At 40.1% G+C, this 19,543-nt stretch overlaps 1 protein-coding gene across 2 annotated transcripts; it reads left to right on the top strand.

Moving 5' to 3' along the window:
- Nucleotides 1-1,118: 1,118 nt before the first annotated feature.
- LOC104590518 (eukaryotic translation initiation factor 3 subunit C-like) lies at nt 1,119-19,292 on the top strand. 2 transcript variants are annotated; one of them, XM_010249215.3, is made up of 5 exons: nt 1,149-1,479; nt 1,583-1,735; nt 1,822-1,893; nt 1,999-3,816; nt 17,869-19,292. In XM_010249215.3, the coding sequence occupies exons 3-5, from the start codon at nt 1,870-1,872 to the stop codon at nt 18,859-18,861; spliced, it is 2,835 nt and encodes a 944-aa protein (XP_010247517.1). In that variant the 5' UTR covers nt 1,149-1,479; nt 1,583-1,735; nt 1,822-1,869; the 3' UTR covers nt 18,862-19,292. The 2 variants fall into 2 exon arrangements, with proteins under 2 accessions (XP_010247516.1, XP_010247517.1); XM_010249214.3 differs by lacking the exon at nt 1,583-1,735 and having other exon boundaries at nt 1,119-1,479.
- The last annotated feature ends 251 nt before the right edge of the window (nt 19,293-19,543 follow it).

Below are 19,543 nucleotides of genomic sequence, written 5' to 3'. Positions count from 1 at the left end.
GTTCATTAGCCCCGACAATAACCTCGTTTGTTTTTGTGAGTGAACTTGTTAGGGTTCATTTTTACTTCTAAACTCCCTATTCTCGGTTCTTGATCAGGAAAATAAAACTTCAAAATTCAATTAGCGAAAATGAAGTAATGTATATACAAACTTGATGCTCTTCACTTGTTTAAGCTTAACTTTGCTAGTAATTTTCGATTAAAATGCAATTAAAACACATTTAAGATCTACAAATATTAAAAGAAAAAAGAAAAAAAAATGATAGCATTAATTTCTCCAAGACATGAATCTCTAAGACTAATGCATGGGAAACTGTCAAAATACAACTTTGCCATCCAGACTTCAAATGGTGGAGTCCTCTATATCAGAAGAGTCTGGACTTATGGCCCCTACGGGTTTGCACCCCGTTTCCATGGTATGAGTCCAAACTCAATGGAGTTTCACAAGTGGGAGATTGAAAGAAGAGAAAATGGGCGGCAAATAGGTTATTCAAATTAAAGTTTATTTTAGTAAAATTTTATGTGAAATTATATATAAAAGGGTAAATTTGGTATTTAAAAAATAATTTAGTAATATATTAATCAAACATTTTCCTTGTGGGACATTGATGGAAGGGAGGTTTGTGTTGAGTTTTTCAAAAATTTAGGGGAGATTTTTGTTAAAATAAAACTTGAGGGAAATTTTCATGATTGTTAGAAATCTTAGGAAAATTTTTTATTATTTTACTAAAAAAGGGAGAATGACTATTCAACATATTCCAAGAAATCTTAACCCTACACTAGTTCTGACATGTACAAAAAAAAACACCACTTAGTATATGTTTAGTTTCGTTTACATTTATTAAGTAAATTGCATTTACGTGTATCAAAATTTTATAAAAAGCAAACTTTGGTTTTTATGTCTCTCCCATTTCAAAAAGCTTCATTTTGGAGTTTCTTGGTAGACGTTTATTGGCATTTTGCTGATATGGTGCCTAATGGCAGCACCTAACACTCTCATTAAATATATTCTTCCCTTTTGCATGACGCTATGTTCAAAAACAGTACAAAATTAAATATATACATACAAATATATGTAAAATAATATAAAATATAAGATTTTGCACTCTACAAATTTATATTTAAATTTTAAATGTATTTCTCGGTTTTGCATCACACAAGTGCAAAACGTAGGTAAAGGGAACCAAACACCCTAATTATTCGCGTGCAGTTTTCCCATTCCCATTATCCCTTCAACCCTTCGTCTCAGTCGTCTTTGGTTCGCTTGAGTTTTAGCAGGTTTAAATATCCCTAACCCAGCTGCTCTATTTAAGGGGAGGTCTACTGGTCTAGGCGTCTCCACTCTCCAGCGCACAAGACCCAATAGCTCTGGTAACTCTGGTTCGCGTAAGAACGGGTGGGTAACAAACCAAATCTGTGCTTAAGACTCTCAAGAACGCCAGAAGATCAAATACTCTCTCTTAATCTTCTTTTCTGCATTGTAAGATTCAATTCCATTTTTTTCTTTTTATCTCAACTATTCTGAAAAAAAAATATCAGAATATTTCTGTTTACGAAGCTTTTTTGCTGGTCGGATACCTCAGGAAATGGGATATGCCCACAGCCCTCATCCATCTTGCGACCAGTCATGGCGTAATGGAAGACAGGCTTTTGGTATAAGATTTCCCTTCGTGGGTGCAGTCGACCCTAGAAGAGGATGCTAGATCCTCGCTCCTGATGTGGTGTCTTTAGATTAGGTCTCTGTTTTCTTCTTTCTGTATCTCAATATTTAAGTTATATTATTTGCCAGTTCTTCAATAATTTAAGTTCTTTTTTTTTACAGCTTTTTCTAAGGCTTTTGTTTGGTTGAAAGCTTAAAACACTCAAAACAATGGCGTCTCGGTTCTGGGTTCAGGTTCATGCATTCTCTTATATGAACTGTATCGTGATTATCAAATTTTGAAGAAGCATGTATATTCAACTAATGCGAAAATTGTATGTCTGTGTGTTTTGTTCACAGAGTGATAATGACACTGAGGAGGAGGAGAGTGATTACGAGGATGACATTGATGCTGGTGGTGTTGGCGAGTCTGCTGGAGAAGCTGCTGGAAGCAGATATCTCGAAGGGAATGCGAGCGATAGTGATGATTCTGATGGTCAGAAGCGTGTGGTTAGATCTGCAAAAGATAAGCGGTTTGAGGAGATGATGTCTACTGTGGACCAGATGAAGAATGCCATGAAGATAAATGACTGGGTAAGTCTCCAGGAGAGCTTTGACAAGATAAACAAACAGCTTGAGAAGGTTATCCGGGTCGCCGAATCTGAAAAGGTCCCTGCACTTTATATCAAGACTTTAGTGATGTTAGAGGACTTCTTGGCTCAGGCATTAGCCAATAAGGATGCAAAGAAGAAGATGAGTAGTAGCAATGCCAAAGCATTGAATTCCATGAAGCAGAAGCTTAAGAAAAACAATAAGCAATTTGAGGATCTGATTAATAAATACAGGGAAAATCCTGAGAATGAGGATGAAGGAGAGCAGGAGCAGACGGAGGATGAGGATGAATCAGGTTCAGAGTTTGAGGAGGACCCATCAAAGATTGCAATGATGTCAGATTCTGGGGAAGAGGATGAGGAAGAAGATGACGAGGGTGGGGATAACCAAGCTGAGGGGACTGGAGTTTGGGAGAAAAAGATGAGCAAGAAAGATAAACTTATGGACAAGCAATTCATGAAGGACCCAAGTGAAATCACCTGGGATACGGTTGACAAGAAGCTTAAGGAGATCGCTGCTGGAAGGGGTCGGAAGGGAACTGGAAGGGTTGAGCAGGTTGAGCAGCTCACCTTCCTTACAAGGGTTGCCAAGACTCCTGCCCAGAAGCTTGAGATCCTATTTAATGTCGTTTCTGCCCAGTTTGATGTGAACCCAAGTCTCAGTGGACACATGCCTATAAACGTATGGAAGAAGTGTGTGCAGAACATGCTTGTGATACTTGACATCCTTGAGCAGTATCCGAACATTGTGGTAGATGATTCGGTTGAGCCTGACGAAAAGGAGACCCAGAAAGGGGCAGACTATAAGGGGATGATTCGTGTTTGGGGGAATTTGGTTGCATTCCTTGAAAGGATTGATGCTGAGTTCTTTAAAAGCTTGCAATCCGCTGATCCACACACTCGGGAGTATGTTGAGAGACTGAGGGATGAACCTACATTCCTTGTTCTTGCCCAGAATGTTCAGGATTATCTGGAAAGGATTGAAGATTTTAAGTCAGCTGCAAAGGTAGCACTGAGACGTGTTGAGCTAATATATTATAAACCCCAAGAAGTTTATGATGCCATGAGGAAGCTGGCTGAGCGTACAGAGAGTGTAGAGAATGGGGAAACTGAAGGAAATGAGGAGCCCCAAGCAGTTGAGGAGACTAGGGGCCCTCCTTCCTTTGTTGTTACCCCTGAGCTTGTGCCCCGAAGACCCACTTTTCCGGAAAATAGCAGGACATTGATGGATGTACTGGTTTCCCTTATTTACAAGTATGGGGATGAGCGAACCAAAGCTCGTGCAATGCTCTGTGATATATACCACCATGCTATTCTGGATGACTTTTCAACCTCCCGTGATTTATTACTGATGAGTCATTTGCAGGATGGGGTTCAACATATGGACATTTCAACTCAGATTCTTTTCAACAGGGCTATGGCTCAACTTGGTCTTTGTGCATTTAGGGTCGGGCTAATAGCAGAGGCACATGGATGCCTTTCTGAACTATATGCAGGTGGTAGGGTAAAGGAATTACTTGCACAGGGTGTTTCACAGAGCCGTTATCATGACAAGACTCCTGAACAGGTACATGCTTTGTATGTTATAAATGTCCTATATTGCATTTGCTTACTTCCTCGTTTGGTTGGAAGAGTTTTAGTTAAAAGATTGCCAGTACTACTTAAAGGAATTGGAGTAGGGGCAAAATCTCTCTCTCTCTCTCTCTCTCTCAATCTCTCTTTTGTTTTATGGGGTGTTTGATTTTTTTAACAATGGAATGGAAAGGTCTGGTTTGGGTATGTGTTTAGGATTCAGATTTGTCTAACCTCAAAATCTGGCTATACCGGGACTCAGCTAAATCTGAATTACCAACTTTTACTAATATATGAATGATGGATATATAACCATTTGGAGTATCAGGTGGGATGGAGTAGATACAGACATAACCTTTGGCTTTTTTTGTTATTTTTTTTGCACAAGGTGGCTGCTCGTTGTCTCAAACATGCTTTGTTTACAAGCTTGCTGTCACTTGAAGTATTTGTGATGGAACGTGAGTGGATAATGGTTTCTAAGATAGAAATAAAGCACACTGATGAAAATGGAGGAGGGTTTCTTTTGAGTTTTCTTATAATCAATGATCTCTTGGTAAGGAATTAACACAGATAATGAGTATACATCAATTGGTCAAAGGTTGCATTTTTTCTTTGAAAGCACAAAAGACGTAACTCCCTAGGGCGCCATGGCAGCCCTAGACCCTAGTACACTGCCAAAGTATCTTCCTTTTTGGAGGGAGTGTTTTTACACTTCCCATTTCGACAATAGAGTCTATATACTTTATTCTATGGGTTTGTTCTGTTGTGCCTCTTTTTTCAAATCTTTGATTTTTCCCTACCCACTTGCTGGTTTTTCCTGTCAACTCCTGTGAGCACTGCAGAAAAGGAGGTCTAATTGGTGTCTCTCCTTTCACATGTGCTTTCTGTGCAATCCAACTGAGGTGTCCACCTTTCATCTACTAATTACCTGCCGATTTACATCTTGCGTTTGGGAGTGGTTTCTTTCTCTTGCAGGAAGTCCCCACCAACTGATTTGAAGACCATTCCTCTGACATCTTTCTTCAATCTGGCTAAAAGAAGGGAAATATCTTGTTGAGGTGTACCAGGGCTGCCATTCTATGGTCTGTTTGGGAGGAGAGGAAAACAAGGATTTTCAATGAAAATTCAGAATCCAAGGAAGCAATCAAAGAAAATATCACCATAAGAGTAGTGCAGTGGGTCAAAACATATAAACCATAGTTGTAAAGGTGATGCCTAGGCAACAAGGTTCCCTTGGAGGCTCACCTTGCCTAATCGCCAAGCAGTTTTGTATGTTGTGTTATAAAATACTTTCATATTCTTAATTTTTTTTTGAGATTATAATTATAAAATAGACATTATTGTGTGTTTATATACTAACTTCTTTTTACTATTTTTTTATTTGTTAGGGTTTAAATAACACAAACATTGCTAACTGGTTTATTGAACCCTCAAAGACTTCAAAACCTTAACCAATAAGTAAGGAAGAACTTACAATTTTGTCTAATCAACACATTTTCTTCTTCCACATCTTCTTCTTTTTCTTTCACCTTTTCTTTTCTCCTATTCCTATAACAAAAGTAGGGGTTCAGCCCCTATATTTTTGAATTTTCCTTTTCTTCTTCTTTTTCTTCCCATGAATATGTTGATTTTCTATACTTTAACACAAAGTTTATACTTATGAAAATTATGGATAATTATTAAGAAAATATGGTTATGGAACCTAGGGAACTACCCTAGGATATATGTGTTTTACTTAACAAAATCCATTGCTTAGGTGACTAGGCAACAAGGCACTCCCCTGTCGCCTAGCCTTGACTTGGCGCCTTGAAAACTATCATTTAAACCTTTTGAGCAGTTCTCCATGGATGACATTATTTGAGAATGGCATATAGTAGCTCATTCTCCCAAGACTAGAACCAGCATTCAAAGGGAATGGAGACCACCAGCTAAAAGTAAATTGAAATTAAATTTTGATGGATGTTCCTGGGGAAGGTATTGGAAGTGTAGCTAGAAATAGCCAAGGTGCAGTGATGGCCTTGTATTCTGGTCCTATAGGCTTTGGAGACTCCAAAAAGCTGAATTGATGGCTGTCCTACTCCTACAAGGTCTTTAGACTGAGCAAAAGGCTAGCATGAGAGACATAGTAATAGAAGGAGATTCTAGAATTATGGTGGGCTGGTTAAAGGAAATAGTTGAGGAACAAGGCATTATAGACAAAAAGCGTTCCTTGACCTTGGTTGGAGATACTTAATGATGGTGGAAGGTTAAGTGCAGACTGCAAAGTGGAGAAGACATGTGAAGATTGAATCTAAGCAGCTCCTGTTCAATAGTTGCAAGGTAAAAAGGATTAAAAGAAACCAACACTGAAGATTAGGGAGATGAAAAGGGCATGGTGGTTCTGGTTGAGGAAGAGGTTATTGAGTGGTTCAAGGCCTTTGTTGAGGAAGCAACTCAGGTTAGTTGGAAGCAGGATTGCAAGGGGTTATGACAGGAAGTATGTGGCAGAGAGAAGACAGAATGCTAAGGATAGATTTCTGGTGCTTGTGGAATTTTTTGGAGATGGAAAAAACAAATGGTCTGTATCCCAGAAGCAAAGGAAGCCGATTGGAAAGGAGTCTCAGGCATTCTGGAGGACTTCTCTGTTTTGCTGAAAAGATTGCAAAAGACTTGGAAAGTTACAGAGATGACACAGGAGAGAGGTAAAGCTCTGCTAGAAATGGAGCAGAGACATTCCGAACAGCTTGGTGACAATTGGTCAGACTGCAATTGATGGTAAAATAATCATTTATGCTTCAAAGAAAGAATGGGAAAAGAAATCAATAGTGACTGCTAATGTGCCACCAAGAAGATTGGAGAGCAATTGCTAAGGAGGTATTAAAGGGAGCTTAAGCTGAACCATACTATTATTCTAACCCCCTTTGAGGACTGTAAGGCCCTTTTGGAGCTGGTAGGGGTAAAGGTTGGGATCGATGTTGTCTGCTTGAAGTTGGATTCAGGTACAGTTACTATCTCCAGATGGTCTTCTGAGTCTAATTCCAAGAGCTTCAGTGTGGAGGACAGAGTTCTGGTTCGGCTGCTAGGCTTGCCCTTTTATTCATGGAGGACAGAAGTGTTTTGTTCCATTACCTCCCTTCGCAAGGCCCAATTGAATGGAGTTTTTGCGAGACTTGTATTCAGCAGTTGTCTGTTAGAGTAGTGTGTCCTTAAGATGTCCCTAGAATGGTGAAGGAGTGAACACATGGCATTGATAAAAAAAAGGTGTGGACCATGTGGTCACATGGAGTTTTCTGCCCCATCTGGTTGGTGGCTGCCATTGAGGTCTCCCTGTGGCATGAATGAAGAAAGGTTGAAGAAGAATGCTTACGTGGACTTCAGGGAGTGGTTAGTTCAAATTGGTTTGAAAATTTCACGAATATGGAAAGTTTAGGGGAGGAGATATTAAAGGGGAAGAAAACTGATACTGAGCTAGAAAGATTAACATCAAGGGAACAAAGGCATGTGGCAGGTCATCTGTACAGGATAGCTTTGGGCAAACAAGTGGTAGGCAGGTTAGACTAGAAGGGAACACTAATAGTCTTACAAGGGGATGTGAACTGACTCAAAGCTCCTTTGACCAATCTGATCAGCAAGGCAAGGTATCAACTAATGCTAATTTAGTCCTGAGCCACGTAGGCACCAGCAGAGAAGGTGCTCTCTTAAACTCCTATATTAGTGGTGGTAGGGCAAGTAGTGGTGAGTGGGAAGCCCATTTGTTTGACATTGGGCTAGGCCTTGGTGCAAAAAAGATGGACCCAGTTGAGTTATGTAATAGGGTGGACCAGGTTGAGTTTTGTAAAAAGGATTTAAGTGGGCTGGACCCACTAAATTTAAAAGTACCTGGAATGTGTCCAAAGGAAATAAACAAAGGGGTGTTGAATGGGCCAAGCCCATTATTAATTAAGAAGGACGAGGCATGTGACTTTTTAAGAGATCAAGTAGGTGGTATTAGTGGGTCAATGGTAGATGCAATGTTGGGTCTATCGTCGTCCCCTTGTCGACTGTTGCCTTTAGTCGAGGGACTAGGGGCAGGAAAGCTCCATTCGGTGGGTGCCAAAAGCAGCTAATAGGGAGCTATCATCACCCAAACGCTTCTCATCCATCTTTCCATTTTTGCAAATTGGGAGGGAGGGGGTCTTTTTGACCCTACAACCTTCAGGTGGCCTAAGAGAAGAGGGAGAGTATTGTGGAGATGTGTTAGGGTCGCCTTAGTATTGATAGTATGGGAGGAAAAAAATAACAGGATATCCGCTGATAAAGAAACGGATGAGGCTACTGTGTGGGATTGTTTGATGATTAGGACTATTTATTGAGTTAAAGCGTTGGATCTTTCTTTTTCACATTTCTCTTTTGTTGACATGTGGAGAAAATGGGAATTAGTTGCAAAATCTTCTTTGGTTAAGGATAAACCTGTTGTAGCCTGGAAACACCCTAAAGAAGGTTTATAAAGCTAAACTTTGACGGCAGTAGCCTTGGTAATCCTGGGCGTTCTGGTATTGGAGGTGTATTCAGGAATGCAGAGGTTCAGATTGTTGCCTTATTCTCTGGTCCAATCGGGGAGCATCTCATGCCTCTTTGGGGAACTCTTTGCTGTATTTTTTGTTAGTTCATCTTGATTAATTTTAATAAAATGCTTTATTATTTATCAAAAAAAAAAACTAGGCATTATAGACACACCTTGAGGTGATAATAAAATGCTTTATTATCACCCTGACGGTTATGTATGATTGGCCGAGAATAAAAGGCATTATAGACATTATTGACACACCTTGAGAAGATGTGTCTAATAAAGCTTTTTATTAGTTGTTTCGAATGCTGATAATAAAAGGCATTATAGACACACCTTGAGAAGAAGAGGCCAATCACCCTGACGGTTCTTCCGTTCAGCTACCCCATTTTGTTGAGGGGTGAATGCACATGAGGTCTGATGAATAATGCCATGCTGTTCTAAATACTGTTGAAATGAAGTAAGAAAGTATTCACGACCATTATCTGAACGGAGAACTTTGATTGGAACACCAAATTATGTGTGTATTTCAGCATGGAATTTTTGAAAAATGGAAAATATATTTTTTTCTTTTATTAAGTAAATCCATGTCATTTTTGAACAATCATCAATAAAGGAGACAAAATACTTGTACCCATTATAAGACTCTATTTTGATTGGACCCCAAACATCTGAATGAACCAAAGAAAAATGACTCAACATACGACTCTCAACTCTTGGACTGAAGGACACACGACGATGTTTCCCAAACTGACATGACTCACATTGCAAAACTGACAAATGACTCAATGACGGACGAATAACTTGAGAGCCTTGAAATATGGATGTCCTACATCGGCAATGCCATTGTAGAGGAGTAAGTGAAGTCTGAAGAGAAATTGAAGATCCACCACCGTCAAGATAATACAATCCACCAGCTTCATGTCCCCCACCAATCTTCTTCCCTGTCTTGAGATCTTGAAAAACACAAGTGGAAGGAAAGAAGGTAACAGAACAGTTAAGAGCTTTGGTTATTTTACTAACAAACATAAGATTGAATGGAAACTTAGGTACATATAAAACATATGATAAGGGCACAAAAGCCATGTCAACATTACCAACACCACAGATGGGAGATGATGACCCATTGGCAAGTGTAACGGTTTGTGATGTGGAGGTTTCAGAAAGAGAAGAGAACACACCTGGAGTCCCGGTCATATGATCTGAGGCTCCAGAGTCAATAATCCAGGGAGAGGTTTTAGATGACATGCAAGCAATACTTGAGTGGGCAAGTGTGGCAGTGGTATGTTGCGAAGTAGTTTGAAGGAACCGTTCATACTCATCACGCGGTACACTCACCATCTCCCTCCTAGAAGTAGATGTAGATGGGAGAGGAGTGCGGTCTGCCTGTTTACTGTCACTGATGTCAACCTCACCTGCTACAACATGATTAGCCCATTTGGAGGGAAGGCCATGTAGGTCATAACAGAAATTCACTGTCCTTCCCTACCACAATGAGTACACTTCCTTGCAGAGTTATTCTTCCCTCTGCCACGGCCTCCCCCCGAGTCTCGACCACCCCGACCAATCATGGAACTGCCACGGCCACCTCGGGAGGTATGTCCTCCCCCCTTTGTACTGTGTCCACCTCCTCTAGCTGTCACAAGTGTTAATCTATCAGACTGTGTGGGATTCTCTGTTTGTCCCAAAGAAATTCTGCGAAGCCGTGAGAATACTTCCTCAAGTGTAGGAAGGGTGGAACTCCCTGATATTTGGGCTCTAACTGGTTCATACTCCGATTTCAGCCCCACCAAGAATCTTGTAGCATCTAGTTGTTCCCTTTGCTGTTGCTGAACTTTAATATCTGGATTGAGGGGATGATAGACATTGAGTTCATTCCTTATATTCTTCATGCTGGCATAGTACTCTTCTAGTGTTTTGTTTCCTTGTTGAAAATCAAAGTACTCCTGATAAAGTTGATATACTCTTGTTGTATTATCTTGTCCAGAATACAACTTCTTAGCATGTTCCCATATATCCTTAGCCGTATCAAGAAACATGAAGTTGGCACTAATTTTTGGTTCCATACTGTTCCATAGCCAAGTCATGATTTGAGCATCTTCTTGTTCCCAATCATCAAATCCTGGGGAGTCAGCTGATGGTTTCTCATCTTTTATGTGCTTCACCTTCCTCTTTGCCTTGAGGAAAACTTCCACAGATTTAGCCCATGGAACATAGTTCTCCCCATTCAGTTTAATTGAGGTCATCTGTACACCTAAGTAGTCAGGGGAAACCACCACACTAGGTTTCTGATCATTACACCCATCTCCTATTGCTGCCATGGTATCTTTCACAGTTGCCTCTAACCTGAATTCTCAGCAACAAGCCGACTGCTATTATCCAAAAATTGATGTTCTAGCACTTATAGCAACCCCTAAACACAACAGTGGATACACACACCTTATTCTTTTTCACACTACTGCTGATTTCACAACACCACGAACCACATAAGAATCAATTTAACACTCACTAATCACATTTTAGCCCTCTTACAACCACTCAACAAGGATTGTGCAACACAAGCACCACAACATAGTCAAACCTGTTACACCCAGTTCAGACTAGTTTAACACTTTTAAGAGGGCACTATACAACCACAAAAGTTTGGCTAGGTCACAGCATTACACCTTACACCACTCGGCCACTTACAGCAGCCCTAACACTACTCAACAACTTACAGCAGCCCCTATACCATTCGGCTACTGTACACACAGCCCATTCTAGGGCAACAATGAACCTAGTTCTCTAGGTTCTGAACAGTACTAACAACCTCTTGAAGGGTTTCTACCCAGAAATATCAGCAATACAAGAAGAAGAGATAACCGACCTTCCTTTGAGAGTCTCAGCCAACCATTCACTGCTGAAGTCACTTTTCTTGATGATGAAGAATATGCGCAACAGAGAGAGACAAGCTGTGAGGTTCCAGACCTAGGGCGAACCAGTTCTCTCCATTGACTGACCAGAAACGCAGGAAGAAGAGTCACGAACACTGCTGAGGTGCTTTACCAACTGAAGTAGGTCAGGAACATGGCTCTGATACCATGTTTCGAATGCTGCTACAGTAACTCGAACCAGGAAGAGAAGAAAGAAGAAGAGAAGAAGAAGAAGAGAAGAAGAAGAAAGAAAATAAGGGTTTGCCCAAATCTGATGGACCTCCCATTACAGTCGACCCCCTTAATCTTAATTAGATTCTAATAACCTTTACAAAGACTAAATTGCCCATACTTAAGTGTGGGGCAGAGTACTCTAATAAAACTGCCACATAAGCAAACTACTTAACACACATAAGATGAGTAAACTACCCCTATTCGGCTCACTTTAACAATAGTAGTATTATTTTTGAAAATAATGAAATCAATATATGTAAAAGATTTTTATCTTTTAGATGTGATAATTTTCCACATTTTTAGAGGAAGTTTAATGTTCTTAATAAAGAGAATTGCTAGTTTTTCAATTAATATTCATGCTGAATGGTATATAAAACCAGGGGACTAGACGAAAGCTCATTCTTTATGTTATAAAAATTTTATCGCCTAGGCAACTAAGCGCCCTAATGTCGCCCAGAATTTCCTATACACCTTGAAAACTATAGATTGTATATTTTTGGTTGACAACTATGTAACTTTATTGGTCAATAGAAAATAGTGTTATTTCATAGAGTTACCCTTTGTTAGGCTAGTAGCCACTACCTTACCCCTCTTTTTTACATATTTAATTACATGGAATCCACATTAATTACCCCCTAAAACATCTGTCCACGGTTGGCTCCCTATCATACAAGTGAATCAACAAAGGAGTTGGCTGGTCTTGATACCAACATTGCAGTCACTCCCAATTCTCTTATTAGGCTAATTACCTCCCTCAAGGTGTGTCTATAATGCCTAGTTTTTTTTTTTTTTTTTTTTTTTTAATAAATAATAAAGCATTTTATTAAAATTAATCAAGATGAACTAACAAAAGATACAGCAAAGAGTTCCCCAATTAGGCATGAGATGCTCCTCGATTGGACCAGAGAATAAGGCAACAATCTGAACCTCTGCATTCCTGAATACACCTCCAATACCAGAACGCCCAGGATTACCAAGGCTACTGCCGTCAAAGTTTAGCTTTATAAACCTTCTTCCTGGGGAAGGTATTGGAGGTGTAGCTAGAAATGGCCAAGATGCAGTGATGGCCTTGTATTCTGGTCCTATAGGCTTTGGAGACTCCAAAAAGCTGAATTGATGGCTGCCCTACTCCTACAAGGTCTTTAGACTGAGCAAAAGGCTAGCATGAGAAACATAGTAATAGAAGGAGATTCTAGAATTATGGTGGGCTGGTTAAAGGAAATGGTTGAGGAACAAGGCATTATAGACAAAAAGCGTTCCTTTACCTTGGTTGGAGATACTTAATGATGGAGGAAGGTTAAGTGCAGACTGCAAAGTGGAGAAGACATGTGAAGATTGAAAGCTAACAGCTCCTGTTCAATAGTTGCAAGGTGAAAAGGATTAAAAGAAACCAGCACTGAAGATTAGGGAGATGAAAAGGGTGTGGTGGTTCTGGTTGAGGAAGAGGTTATTGAGTGGTTCAAGGCCTTTGTTGAGGAAGCAACTCAGGTTAGTTGGAAGCAGGATTGCAAGGGGTTATGACAGGAAGTATGTGGCAGAGAGAAGACAGAATGCTAAGGGTATTTCTGGTGCTTGTGGAATTTTTTGGAGATGGAAAAAACAAATAGTCTGTATCCCAGAAGCAAAGGAAGCCGATTGGAAAGGAGTCTCAGGTATTATGGAGGACTTCTCTGTCTTGCTGAAAAGATTGCAAAAGACTTGGAAAGTTACAGAGATGACACAGGAGAGAGGTAAAGCTCTGCTAGAAATGGAGCAGAGACATTCCGAACAGCTTGGTGACAATTGGTCAGACTGCAATTGATGGTAAAATAATCATTTATGCTTCAAAGAAAGAATGGGAAAAGAAATCAATAGTGACTGCTAATGTGCCACCAAGAGATTGGAGAGCAGTTGCTAAGGAGGTATTAAAGGGAGCTTAAGCTGAACCATACTATTATTCTAACCCCCTTTGAGGACTGTAAGGCCCTTTTGGAGCTGGTAGGGGTGAAGGTTGGGATCGATGTTGTCTGCTTGAAGTTGGATTCAGGTACAGTTACTATCTCCAGATGGTCTTCTGAGTCTAATTCCAAGAGCTTCAGTGTGGAGGACAGAGTTCTGGTTCGGCTGCTAGGCTTGCCCTTTTATTCATGGAGGACAGAAGTGTTTTGTTCCATTGCCTCCCTTCGCAAGGCCCAATTGATTGGAGTTTTTGTGAGACTTGTGTTCAGCAGTTGTCTGTTAGAGTAGTGTTTGTCCTTAAGATGTCCCTAGAATGGTGAAGGAGTGAACACATGGCATTGATAAAAAAAAGGTGTGGACCATGTGGTCACATGGAGTTTTCTGCCCCATCTGGTTGGTGGCTGCCATTGAGGTCTCCCTGTGGCATGAATGAAGAAATGTTGAAGAAGAATGCTTACGTGGACTTCAGGGAGTGGTTAGTTCAAATTGGTTTGAAAATTTCACGAATATGGAAAGTTTAGGGGAGGGGATATTAAAAGGGAAGAAAATTGATACTGAGCTAGAAAGATTAACATCAAGGGAACACTAATAGTCTTACAAGGGTAGGCAGGTCATCTGTACAGGATAGCTTTGGGCAAACAAGTGGTAGGCAGGTTAGACTAGAAGGGAACACTAATAGTCTTACAAGGGGATGCGAACTGACTCAAAGCTCCTTTGACCAATCTGATCAGCAAGGCAAGGTATCAACTAATGCTAATTTAGTCCTGAGCCACGTAGGCACCAGCAGAGAAGGTTCTCTCTTAAACTCCTATTGTTAGTGGTGGTAGGGCAAGTAGTGGTGAGTGGAAAGCCCATTTGTTTGACATTGGGCTAGGCCTTGGTGCAAAAAAGATGGACCCAGTTGAGTTATGTAATAGGGTGGACCAGGTTGAGTTTTGTAAAAAGGATTTAAGTGGGCTGGACCCACTAAATTTAAAAGTACCTGGAATGTGTCCAAAGGAAATAAACAAAGGGGTATTGAATGGGCCAAGCCTGTTATTAATTAAGAAGGAGGAGGCATGTGACTTTTTAAGAGATCAAGTAGGTGGTATTAATGGGTCAACGGTAGATGCAATGTTGGGTCTATCGTTGTCCCTTTGTCGACTGTTGCCTTTAGTCGAGGGACTAGGGGCAGGAAAGCTCCATTCGATGGGTGCCAAAAGCAGCTAATAGGGAGCTATCATCACCCAAACGCTTCTCATCCATCTTTCCATTTCTGCAAATTGGGAGGGAGGGGGTTTTTTTGACCCTACAACCTTCAGGTGGCCTAAGAGAAGAGGGAGAGTATTGTGGAGATGTGTTAGGGTCGCCTTAGTATTGATAGTATGGGAGGAAAAAAATAACAGGATATCTGATGATAAAGAAACGGATGAGGCTACTGTGTGGGATTGTTTGATGATTAGGACTATTTATTGAGTTAAAGCGTTGGATCTTTTTTTTCACATTTCTCTTTTGTTGACATGTGGAGAAAATGGGAATTAGTTGCAAAATCTTCTTTGGTTAAGGATAAACCTGTTGTAGCCTGGAAACACCCTAAAGAAGGTTTATAAAGCTAAACTTTGATGGCAATAGCCTTGGTAATCCTAGGTGTTCTGGTATTGGAGGTGTATTCAGGAATGCAGAGGTTCAGATTGTTGCCCTATTCTCTGGTCCAATCGGGGAGCATCTCATGCCTCTTTGGGGAACTCTTTGCTGTATCTTTTGTTAGTTCATCTTGATTAATTTTAATAAAATGCTTTATTATTTATCAAAAAAAACTAGGCATTATAGACACACCTTGAGAGAGGTAATTAGCCTAATAAAAAAAAAACTAGGCCTCTGTTTCAGCTTGACATAAAAAATGCCTTCCTCCATGGTGATCTGGTGGAGGAGGTATATATGGAGCAACCACCTGGGTTTGTTGCTCAGGGGGAGGATGGCAAGGTGTGCAGACTGAAAAAGACAATTTATAGGTTGAAGCAATCACCACGTTCTTGGTTCGGGAAGTTTAGCGAAGTGGTGAAGAGTTTTGTAATGAAGCAATGCCAGGTTGATCACTCAGTGTTCAGCTATGACTCAGAAGCTAGGAAGATCTAATTAGTGGTCTATGTGGATGATATTGTCATTACTGGCAGTGATAAATTGGGGATTGGCAAACTAAAAGTATTTCTGCAAAATCATTTCCAAACAAAAGACCTTAGAACATTAAAGTATTTCTTGGGAATAGAAGTTACCAGGTCAAAACAAGGTGTAAATCTGTGCCAAAGGAAATATGTTCTTGATCTATTGGAAGAAACAGGACTGTTAGGTGCAAAACCGGCTGAGACCCTTATGGAACCAAATGTTAAGTTGAGCAGTGATACAGGAGAAGTATTTGAAGATCCTGGAAGGTATAGACGACTAGTGGGAAAGCTGAACTATCTGACTATTACGAGACCCGACATCTCCTTTGTAGTCAGTGTGGTGAGCCAATTCATGCAGAACCCTCGTATACCTCACTGGGATGCAGTTCTTAGAATTGTAACGTATCTAAAAGGAGCTCCAGGCCGTGGGCTATTGTATAAACTAGGAGGAAAACTTGAAGTAGTTGGGTATACAGATGCAGACTGGGCAGGCTCAGTGAATGACAAAAGATCTACTACAGGCTATTGCACATTTCTTGGAGGAAATCTTGTGACATGGAAGAGTAAAAAGCAGATGGTTGTGGCTAGAACCTGTTGAAGCCGAGTATAGGGCCATGGCACACACTACCTGTGAATTAGTGTGGTTGAGGAATCTCCTAAAAGAAATTGGGTTTCACATGGATAAACCTATGAGATTGTACTGTGACAATCAAGCTGCACTCCATATCTCATCCAACCCTGTCTTTCATGAGAGAACAAAGAACATAGAGGCTGATTGCCACTTTGTGAGGGAGAAGGTTCTTGCTGGAGAGATAGATACAGAACATGTGGGTTCGAATGATCAGTGGGTAGATTTGTTTACAAAAGCTCTAAGCTCAGGGAAGGTGAACTACTTATGTAACAAGCTGGGATTATATGACATATATTCTCCAGCTTGAGGGGGAGTGTTAAAGTGAGCCGAATAGGGGTAGTTTAGTCATCTTATGTGTGTTAAGTAGTTTGCTTATGTGGCAGTTTTATTAGAGTACTCTGCCCCACACTTAAGTATGGGCAATTTAGTCTTTGTAAAGGTTATTAGAATCTAATTAAGATTAAGGGGGTCAACTGTATGGGAGGTCCATCAGATTTGGACAGACCCTTATTTTCTTTCTTCTTCTTCTCTTCTTCCTCTTCTTCTTTCTTCTCTTCCTGGTTCGAGTTACTGTAGCAGCATTGAAACAACTATAATAACAATTTAATTTCATATCAATTAGAAGCTAAAGAAGGTTATTAACTTTATATGATAAATTTGCAAGATGGAAAGTAAAATAAAAAACAAGGATGGAATTTCTGTTTTATTTAATTAGAGAGGGAGAGAATATAAAGAAAAGAACCTCTTTATACTTCTATTTTTTCTTTCCTCTTTCTTTTTCTTTCTTTCTTTCTTTTTCTCTCCTCAAAACCCTTTGATCTTTTTAATTTGAATGGTAAAATATTAAAACAAAGTATAAATGATATATATAGCATATAATAAAATGTATTAACACATACATTAATAAGATACAACAATATAGCAATATAAATGATATTATACAAGGCACCTGCGTTGTCATTTTTGTCGCCTAGGTGGGCACTTAGTTGCCTAGTTGCTATAATTCAAGGCATTTGGGCAAGGTGCCAAGCAAAGGGTGCCTAGTCGCCTAGGTGATGCCTTAACAGCTATTATACAATCCTATCCAACATGACCACATGAAACATATAAAAGTAGATTGTGACTTCATGAAAGAGAAAGTTGAAGCTCATGAGATGTTTTTACACTCTAGTAACCACAAATAATTAATTAGTCATGAGGGTGTTTTTGTAATTTTCTTTTTTCATTTGTATTAGGAAGATAAATGGGATGAGTGGGTAAAACTCTATTTTCAAATTCTTTTATTCTCTTCTCTTTTTCTTTCTGGTAATTATCATTGTCACTGTCATCATTATTATCATCATCATTTTCCTCTAGCCTCAAATACTGATAAGGGATGGGTGGCTGAAAAGTGTCATTTACTGTAAACAAGGAGATACGCTACATCTGTTGCTTGTAGTTTGTTGGATTTGTTTTCTAAATGTAACTATAGTATGACTGGAATCACATAATTCGTTAACAATGTAATTATTGTATTGGAATCTTGTTAAGTGGCACATGCAAAGAAAATTAAGTAGGTGGTTTTCTCTGTATCTGCAGGTATGTTATACCATTTTGTAGTCGCTTTCTTACTCAATGATGTATGTTTGCAATTCTGAAATCTCAACCTTGTAATTTGCATTTACAGGAAAAGCTTGAAAGGAGGCGGCAAATGCCATACCACATGCATATAAATCTTGAGCTCCTAGAGGCTGTCCATTTGATAAGTGCCATGCTTTTGGAGGTCCCTAATATGGCTGCTAATACCCATGATGCCAAACGCAAGGTCATAAGTAAGGCATTTCGTAGATTGCTTGAGGTGAGTGAGAGACAGACGTTCACAGGCCCCCCTGAAAATGTTCGAGACCATGTCATGGCTGCTACCAGGGCCCTGGGCAAAGGAGACTTCCAAAAGGCATTTGATGTCGTTAGATCCCTTGATGTCTGGAAGCTCCTGAGGAACCGTGAAAATGTTTTGGAGATGCTTATGTCCAAGATAAAGGAAGAGGCCTTGAGGACCTACCTATTCACTTACGCTTCATCCTATGATTCCCTGAGCTTAGATCAGCTTACAACAATCTTTGACCTCTCGGACCACCTTGTCCACAGCATTGTGAGCAAGATGATGATCATGGAGGAGCTTCATGCAAGCTGGGACCAGCCAACTCGGTGCATTGTTTTCCACAATGTTGAGCACACAGGACTGCAGAGCCTTGTATTCCAGTTGACAGAGAAGCTTTCTGTTCTTGCTGAGAGCAATGAGAGGGCTTTGGAAGCAAGGACAGGTGGAGGGCTGGATGGGTTGCCCCCAAGGCGTAGAGAGGGCCAGGATTATGCTGGGGCTGCAGCCAGTAAGTGGCAAGAGAACTTTTCTCAGGGAAGGCAAAGTAGTGGGCGCTTAGGCTACCGACTTGGCGGGAGACCATCTACTTCCACTCAGGCTTCTGGTGGAGTGTTTTTGAAGGATAGATCAGGTCAGTCACGAGGAACAGGGGGCTATTCTGTTGGCTTCCAGAGCACACGATATCAAGATGCATATGGAGGGGTTGGTAGATCTTACCAGACAGGTGCTGCAGGAAGAGGATTGCAAATGGACACATCAGCCCGCATGGTCAGTCTCAACAGGGTCGCTCGTGCATAGTGAGAAATAAAGAAGAGAAGAAAATGATCCAAAAATTAAGAAAAGTTGAATGCAATTTTAGTTTGTAGCTTTTTGTTTCTGGAGAAGAACTTACGGGCATTTTACATATATAAAAGAACTATGTGTATTAGATATGTAGTACTTTGTTTCCTTTCTTATCCTTCTGATAGTATCTTGCTAGTAGTGAACCAAGTGTTCATGTCACCTTAGTGCCTACCTCATTCATGTTAGATTGTGTCTTTTCTTTTTTTTTCCTTACAAATGCCAAAGAAACTTATATCATCTACTTGAAAGATGTTACAGGAATTCCATTGAGGGGTATTCTGATATAGTAGCTCTAGTGCTCTACTGCCTATTTAAAATGTTCTACCGCTATCAAAATACTTTTGAGTATTGAATTAATAAAAAAAAAAGAAACTTTTGAATAGCCACTACAGTGTCTCTGTGCATCTTTTGTTACCAGTTGTATGTAATTCATGATATTCACAATAGACAAACATCAGAAAAAACAAGCTCTTTAACACTTCTCCCTGCTTTCTTGAAGACCCAAAATGACTGCCTCCCATTCGGTATCCTATGGTTGTTTGACATTAACCCTATGACCTGCTGCTGCAATTACGTTGAATCAGTACATATGAACTAGCAGCCCAATTCAGAGAGTATGTATAAGCCATCAATATAC

The sequence above is a fragment of the Nelumbo nucifera genome, chromosome 4 (genome assembly GCF_055504915.1).
Source record: "Nelumbo nucifera cultivar China Antique chromosome 4, China Antique-T2T, whole genome shotgun sequence".
Taxonomy (NCBI): domain Eukaryota; kingdom Viridiplantae; phylum Streptophyta; class Magnoliopsida; order Proteales; family Nelumbonaceae; genus Nelumbo; species Nelumbo nucifera.
The sequence above is the reverse complement of the archived record's forward strand: the minus strand, read 5'-3'. Positions and strand labels throughout refer to the sequence as shown.

What these genes read in the sequence shown, in the direction of transcription:
- LOC104590518 (XM_010249214.3), top strand. Translation starts at nt 1,870, where the DNA reads ATGGCGTCTCGGTTCTGGGTTCAG. An exon ending in CGTCTCGGTTCTGGGTTCAG is followed by an intron (nt 1,894 to 1,998) that starts GTTCATGCATTC and finishes TTTTGTTCACAG; the next exon opens with AGTGATAATGACACTGAGGA. An exon ending in ATGACAAGACTCCTGAACAG is followed by an intron (nt 3,817 to 17,868) that starts GTACATGCTTTG and finishes TTGCATTTACAG; the next exon opens with GAAAAGCTTGAAAGGAGGCG.